The sequence below is a fragment of the Vigna radiata genome, chromosome 2 (genome assembly GCF_000741045.1).
Source record: "Vigna radiata var. radiata cultivar VC1973A chromosome 2, Vradiata_ver6, whole genome shotgun sequence".
NCBI lineage: Eukaryota > Viridiplantae > Streptophyta > Magnoliopsida > Fabales > Fabaceae > Vigna > Vigna radiata.
This window is the reverse complement of record NC_028352.1, coordinates 21,473,434-21,481,361: the sequence shown is the minus strand read 5'-3', so window position 1 is coordinate 21,481,361 and position 7,928 is coordinate 21,473,434. Positions and strand designations below refer to the sequence as shown.

The 7,928-nt window shown below is 34.4% G+C and overlaps 1 protein-coding gene across 4 annotated transcripts; it reads left to right on the top strand.

Moving 5' to 3' along the window:
• The first annotated feature begins 2,193 nt into the window (after nucleotides 1–2,193).
• LOC106756626 (rust resistance kinase Lr10-like) lies at nucleotides 2,194–5,407 on the top strand. 4 transcript variants are annotated; one of them, XM_022778793.1, is made up of 5 exons: nucleotides 2,194–2,594; nucleotides 2,673–3,041; nucleotides 3,156–3,209; nucleotides 3,745–3,768; nucleotides 3,915–5,407. In XM_022778793.1, the coding sequence occupies exons 1-5, from the start codon at nucleotides 2,222–2,224 to the stop codon at nucleotides 5,102–5,104; spliced, it is 2,010 nt and encodes a 669-aa protein (XP_022634514.1). In that variant the 5' UTR covers nucleotides 2,194–2,221; the 3' UTR covers nucleotides 5,105–5,407. The 4 variants fall into 4 exon arrangements, with proteins under 4 accessions (XP_022634514.1, XP_022634512.1, XP_014494610.1 ...); XM_022778791.1 differs by having other exon boundaries at nucleotides 2,194–3,041; nucleotides 3,915–5,406; XM_014639124.2 differs by having other exon boundaries at nucleotides 2,194–3,041; nucleotides 3,963–5,405.
• The last annotated feature ends 2,521 nt before the right edge of the window (nucleotides 5,408–7,928 follow it).

Sequence of the window (7,928 nt, the reverse complement as noted above, 5' to 3'; positions counted from 1 at the left end):
CTTGGTGAGTTTTAGTGTAATCTGCCACAAAAAGCAGTCCTTTAATCGTTTACAAAAGCCTTGTAATTGATTACGCGAGCCACAATGCAGTTTTGGACATCCTGTTGAACTGAAGGAGCCACCTGTGTCAACGTGGGGGGACCACTCGTCATTTTGGGTGTTTTTTAAAGGAAACTTGACTTGTTTTTGTTTCATTTTGGGTGTTTATTGAAGGAAAGTAGATTGCTTTGACAAAATAAATAGTGCTGAATTCATTCATCTCAAAACAATGATTACAATAAGAACATTACATGACATCTTACTAAATTATAAAAGTGCCCAATAACAACATTGAAACTTGAATACAAGTACAGTCATCCAATAACCAGTCTTAGAGCTGATAACATACTATTACAATACTCCATTAAAGTAATTTTCCCCCTTNACTAGAAAACATAAATTAAAGCATACGTAAATTAATCTATTAATTGTCTGCTTGTTTGGATGATGATGGCAGTTGGTCTGCTTTTGTGGATGATGATGACGGTAAGTCAGTTGGCCGAACAAATTTGCAGAGGATGGCATCCACATTGTCATCCTTTTTTGCCCACATTGGAAGTCGAATGACAGGTTTTGGCGTTTCCTTCACCAGCTCAACTGATGGATGACAAATGTTAGGTGGAAAAACCTTCACAATGTTGCAAAACTGTCCAAAACAAAATAACACACCAAATCAAATAACAAGAGGATAGAAGACAAGAAACACACCAAATCAAATAACACACTAAATCAACAAAACCCATAACGGATGCAAGAAAACACAAGAACCCCAATACCCAAACCTAAAACGAAATACCCAAACCTAAAGAGGATAGAAGGCAAATACCTTGGTCCAACGAAGATCCATTCCGGAACTTGCCATTTCAGAGCACTGGAGAGCACTTGAGAGCAATGGAGAGCACGCAAAAGGGGAGATGAGAGGACGTTGGGAGACGACGGGAGAGAGACAATCTGTCACACAAAACCAATGAAAAAGTCAAGGGGGTAGAATTGAAATACAAAGTTTCTGAAAAGCTTTCTATTTTGCAAGCCAAATTTTAAAAAAAAAGTAAAAAATGACTATCTAATAGGACGTTGACACGTGACAGTGTCAAATATGTGTCAAAAATTGAGTGTCAAAATAACGGGACCCATTAAATTAATGGAAAGGTACAAATCCCACTTGGGGAGGTGTAGGGAACAACACCCTTGAAAGAAATAAGTAGGATTTACTAAATATTGCAATTATTGAAATGAGTACCATCAATATTGAGTGAATAAATTACATATTATGAAGTAAAATATCAATATTAATCTTATCATAAAGAACTGAAATTTCCTTAAAACATAGTCCATTCTTTATACATCGGAATTCGAAAAAACCTTTCAGGAGAGACTTTTGTTTTATGTGGAGAAGAATTAGAAAGGTTACAAAGATCAAAGAATGATTAGTGTACAAGTAAATTTCACGATTTTTGAAAAATTTTAGAGTCGAATGATTTTCACATTTGATTTAATGTTGATAATACTCTTGAAATATTTTTATGTTGGATTGCTTCTTAAGCATTTGCCTTTAGAAAGGTATTTTCAGCCGTTTGACGTAAATGAAAACGCCAATGAAACGGTGTATACATAATCTGTTATATTCTTTCTCCAAATAAACTCAATGTTCTTTCAACAAATACAAAGTCTGCACACCTAAAACATAGGAAGAAAATCAGAGAGGGTTGTTCATACCAATATCATGCCACCTCATTCCTCAAAATCTCGTAAATAAATATTCTTCTCAATTCCAAGGATTTGTTGGTCTTTTTCTTTGAAATATGGAGGTGCAGGAAGCAAATACAGAGGTACAAGAAGAAGCATCCCATAATCATTTTGAAAGTTCAACGAGTGATCGTACGTTATTAGTTGATTGTGGTGAATTATTTCACGGGAAAATAAAATTTTAACACCATTTTTAGACCATTTTGAGAGTACACACACGTGTCAAAATACGGTTGGACGATTTCAAATTAAAAAATAACCTTTGGTTTTTTTCTTCCAAACATACCCCTTTCTCAACTTTTTTAATTTGAAATCGTCTAATTATATTTTGACAAGTGTGCAATGTTAAAATAGTGTAAAAAAATTAGTATTAAAATATCATTTTCCTTCTTTCAGTGTGATAATGTCCCATTTACATGACCAGAAGAGGTCAACAATGGTGGTCTTATCTTCCTTTTGGTGTTCTGCACAATCAGTGATGGCCAGTGTGGCTATCATTATTGTGCTATTCCAGCAAACTCACGGTGCCCAGGATCGTCCATTGTGTGCTCCTTCTTCGTGTGGAAAAATTCGCAACATATCTTACCCTTTCCGACTCAAAGGCGATTCACCTGGTTGCGGCCTCCCAAGGTTCGAATTAGATTGCGTAAAGAATATGACAGTGTTCACCTTGTTTTCAGGGAGATACCATGTGCAGAATATCGATTACGAGACATTCAAGATCCAATTCACTGATGCAGGTGTTGTGGACGACACTGCTTGCTCCATTCCTCGCTATTTCATCTTTTCACAGAACTTCACTTCCATTGGTAATCCTAGCTATTACCCGACTGATCCACTAACTTTCTGGGATGGGAATGAGGTTTCTGATACTCCTCCGTCTGTAGCGTTTCTAAACTGTACTGATCCAGTAACCGATGATCCTCGATATGTGGAAGTGAATGGCATGCTATGTGATTCTAGAGGCCATGTCTATGCTGTTCTTCATTCCAGTGAATTCAAAATGAGGGACATCAAGGTTGGGTGCCATTTAATAGCTGCTACCTTTGCAAACTGGAACAATGGCACCAACGTTTCGTATGTTGATATCCACGAGTGGCTGCATAATGGGTTTTGGATGTCTTGGGCACTAGTTAAATGTATAGACCAATGTGGAAAGGGTGTGGGATGCTTCATCAATCAAACTACAAATCAAATCGGATGTTCTCAGTACTATTGCCATGTTATGCAGTTTGACTTTGGAAAAGGAAAGTGCGGTGAGAAAAAATTCTTCTACCGCAATTTTTCTGTCCCTTTTATTGAAACGTGTTGTACAAACAAATAGCTTTAATCTTTACCATATATGCTAATGATTTCTTTTTCTGTTCTAGGCATTCAGCACCAGATTTTTGGATACGTAGCTGTAATTCCTATCTATATAGCACGTAAGAGCTTTCTCCCATATCTTTGTCCTTTCAATTACTACTGTACTGACTACTTAAAGTTAATCTATATTTTGACTCATTAGTAAGCTGTACAATTTCTGTACGATTCATTCTGATAACCTGCAAGTGTGCATCAAAGTTGATAAATTTTAAAACGCATATCGTTCTGTACTCTAACTCAACAAGTAGTTGAATGGAGTTTCTAAACAAAAAGCCTTGAAGGGATGTTCAATGGGATTTCCATGATACGTTCACGATATTCTCTAAATTTATTTCAACATTAACCAAGATGTATCTGTTTGAAAAGGCTGTTTTGGGAAAGGACCAGGAACTGGATCCCTCAAAACATCATACAAATCACAAACCAAGAAGTTATTTGAATGCATTTAATGACGCTAGAAATGCATAGGATCGATCCTTAGGATGAATGTTCTCTGAAAAAAAACGTATGTTTATTTATATATTGTATCCAAAGTATCCTTAAAATACTGAGTGTTCTTTTGTTTTGATGCTATTATATTGCGTTATTTTGCAGGTTATTTTGATTTCGCCATAATGGGTAATGCCTTGTCAACTGATTTCATATTTGAATAAACTTACTGATTTGACTAACCATGGTTTATTGCCATACTCATTCCATGAAATTTATATGTGCACGACTAATCTATAGAATAACACGTTTACATTACTTTTCGAAATGGCAAGTGGACGGAGATCTCATTTTGGTAGCCCCTATTCTAATATTTGTGGCAGCCAGGTTTCTATTTGGACTCGCACTTTTGCTTGCACTATTTATCCATACGTGGCGACGTAGGCATTACTCAATGTATGAAAACATTGAAACGTTTTTGCTACAGAATAATCTAAATCCTATTAGGTACGGATATAGAGAAATTAAGAAAATGAGCAGAGATTTCAAAGTTAAATTGGGTGAAGGAGGTTTTGGATCTGTATACAAAGGAAAACTTCAAAGTGGGCCAGAAATAGCCATAAAGATGTTGAAAAAAACGAAAGCAGATGGAGAAGAGTTCATTAATGAAGTGGCTAGTATTGGAAGAATACATCATGTAAATGTGGTACATCTTATTGGATATTGTGCTGAAGGAGAAAACCGTGCTCTGGTTTATGAATACATGACAAATGGTTCGTTGGATAAACACATCTTCTCCAAAAAGGAAAGTGTCCCTTTAAGTTATGAGAAAACATATGAAATATCTCTTGGCATAGCTCGTGGGATTGCTTATCTTCATCAAGGTTGTGATGTGCAAATTCTACATTTTGATATTAAGCCTCAGAATATTCTTCTAGACGATAACTTCATTCCAAAGGTTTCAGACTTCGGACTTGCAAAGTTGTATCCTGTCAAAGATACGTCTATTGCTTTGACTAAAGCTAGAGGAACATTGGGTTACATGGCTCCAGAATTATTCTACAATAACATAGGTGGAGTATCAAATAAGGCTGATGTCTATAGTTTTGGGATGCTTTTGATGGAAATGGGAAGTAGGAGAAGGAACTCAAATCCTCATGCAGAACATTCAAGCCAACAGTACTTTCCCTTTTGGGTATATGATCAAATTAAAGATGAAAAAGATACTGAAATAGAAGATGCCTCAGAAGAGGATAAGATTTTGGTGAAAAAAATGTATGTAGTTGCACTTTGGTGTATACAATTGAATCCAAATGACCGTCCTTCAATGAAGAGAGTCGTGGATATGTTGGAAGAAAGAGTTGAAAGTCTTGAAATGCCTCCTAAGCCTGTTTATTATCCTCATGAAACAATTGAACATGATCGCGGAGACAACTCAAACCAAGCATCATGGAGTGGTTCAACCAGTTCTAGCAATAATCTTGGCAAAACTAACACTAATCATCCATGGGAGAGTAATGCTTAACGGACAAAGGTTAACATTTCATATTAAGTATGCAGAAGATCACAAGAAAATTGCTTAGCAAGGCTCCCAAGAGGTTCCAGTGTTGGGAAATCCGGTTTTAGCATTTTCATGTGCTTTTATGTGAAATACTAGCTTTCTTCAATATCTCAACATGAATTGTAACAACTGGTTTCTCGATGTTTAGGAGAATGGTGGACCTTTATCCTATTGGCATAAATATTTAATCCGTCTTTGTAGTAGTATAAAAAGAACATTTTTTATTTTCTTGAAAATCAGTTCTCATGAAATTTTGGAAACGAAATCAAACAGAGAGATATTATGTCCACAATAAATTCCCACATGAAAACCCTTTGAGAGTTCCATAAATGATTATTTACAACACTGTATGAACAACGGACTATTGCCTGAAATCAAATGGTAAGATATGAAATGGATTTGGAAAGATCTGGGGCAGTTAACAAAAAACAATTCCTTGAAAGACTCTTAATTACCCATTAATATAATCATTAGCACATATAAGTACGAATTAATACAATTCCAAATAAGTAGTTACTCCATATCAACATTTTACAATAAAGAGAAAACTGATTTTTAAAGTTACATTTAAATAAGTTTTAGTCCCTGTTGTAGGATTGATCTTTACTGTAATCGTGTAATATTTTTTTAAAATTAGTTACTTAATAATTAAAACATTTTTATTTGAATTTATTGTGTTCTGTATCAATTTTACTATCCATGTATAAGTTTAGTTGAAACATCCATTGCTTAATCCAGATGACAGAGAAATCAGATACATTAAGTCACTATTACGCGTATTTACTTATTATATGGAAAATAAAAACATCTCCATTATTACGATAAAAATAAGTTAAAGGACTAAAAAATAAATTTAAAAATATTTGAAGTATAAGTTAAAAGAGTTCAAAAAAAAGTTTATAATTTATTAGGTATTTATTCAAAAAAATAATTTAGTAAATATTAAAAAAAAAGGTATATAAGAAACTTAAAATTTATTTACAACCATTATTGCATTTTATATTTCCTAATTTAGTTGAGTACTTAAACTTTTAAGTCTATTATAGATATCTTCGTTATACCATAACTTATTCTAAACCTAATAGTATAGAAGAACTCATGGTAATGTGGTGTCTTGGGCTTTAAAGAGTTGTCGCCAAAAAGAACTCCTAAACACAATATTTCTATCTAAAAACTATGGTCTTAGTCCGAAAAGGAAAAACTTCTTTTAATAACACTTTTTTAACAATTTTTTGACAACGCATACGTGGTAGTTTGTGATTGGTCCGTATTAAATATTTTTTAAACATAAATTCAAATAAACCAATAAAATGATGACACGTGTCCCGTTGTAAAAAAAGTTGTCAAAAAGTGTTGTCAAAATATCATTGTCCCTTAGAAAAACCATGAATTTTCACCACTGAATTGATGAAGGTGTTTGCTACCATTTTGCTATTGAACTCACTGCGAACAGGAATAAAATGAGCAAATTTTGACAGCTTATCCACTATCAACATGATATTTGAATAACCATGGTAGCACTTGATCCACCTTAGCTTGCTGGAAAATGTTACAATTTCACTGTGACAGAAAGAGAAATGATATTTGGTATTATCCTTTCTCGTTTTCTATTTTTTTTCTTTCTTTAAAAAATACAAAAAAATTATTATTTTATGATTATTTTATTTATGTAATGTATATGAAATAAATATAAATGTGTCATTCTATTATTAGTTTGAAAAAAATTAGATGTACAAGTATGAAATGATTAACAGAGAGAGACTTAAGCAAGAACCTAAGTCAAGTAAGCTCATAATTAAGTTAGAATGGCAAAAATATTGGGTTCTAATAATAACAGTTTATTTTATGTGTTTTTGTGTATAATTTTGTGAATGAATCAACTCTTTTGTAGTTTTTACCTTGTTTTATCTCTAAGTTCAGTATGTTCTCATGTTTTTTTTTAGTTAGTATATGTTTGTTTTACACTACAAGAAAATTGCATTTTATATACGGATCATTATATACGGATTTTAATCCGTATGTAATGGACATGTTACATACGGATATTACATACGGATTATCCGTATATAAGATTTATACATAAAAATAAAATGTAAATTTATTCCCTTTTTTACGATGCTCTCATCGCTGCCTCTCAAATTTTCTTCCCAAATCTTCTGGCGCTGTCTTTATCTCTCGAAATTTTACGGCGCTCTCTCAAACCGTTACTGCTCAATCACTGACTCTCTCCCTCACACCCTCAAAATCAATCTCCCCCTCTAAAATCACTTTATCACACCTATTATTCGAACCCTAACCTCAATCGCATGCCTTTCCTGCCTTGGCTTTCCCTTGGAACCCCACCCTCCCTCGCGCGCTTCTCTTAGAGATTGGGAGACCATCAAATCCAAAGATTCCTTGCTTGGACTCATGTGCAGACGGTTGGAATGGCAGTGGCAAGAGTAGCGAGGGATGCGAAGGAAGGAGAGGAATCCGGTGGTCTGAGAGTCGTTCTACTTTTTTGAGGAACAGATCCTCTAGGACAAGCACCATAGAAGAAAACGACGGTGATGCCAAGCTTGAGAGCATTGATGAGTACAAAGCCGACAATAATAAGGAATGAAGAAGGTGAACCCATTGAGGATAGTTAGGGTTTCAAAACCTTTAACTAGAACAAAGCTCAATTGATTTGTGTAATGTATTGAACTTGCCCTTTTTTCTGTGTGGTTTTTATCCCTTTATCTTTCTTTTTTATTATAGCAAGGGTGACATGGTGAAGAAGAAGAGATTGAAGAAAGGTGCACGATGT

Excerpts from the sequence above, each read along its gene's own strand:
- LOC106756626 (XM_022778791.1), top strand. The coding sequence starts at position 2,222 with ATGGTGGTCTTATCTTCCTTTTGGTGTTCTGCACAATCAGTGATGGCC. Across the intron at positions 3,042-3,155 it reads CTTTGGAAAAGGAAAGTGCG|GCATTCAGCACCAGATTTTT; the intron begins GTGAGAAAAAAT and ends TTTCTGTTCTAG. Across the intron at positions 3,769-3,914 it reads TTTTGATTTCGCCATAATGG|TGGACGGAGATCTCATTTTG; the intron begins GTAATGCCTTGT and ends CGAAATGGCAAG.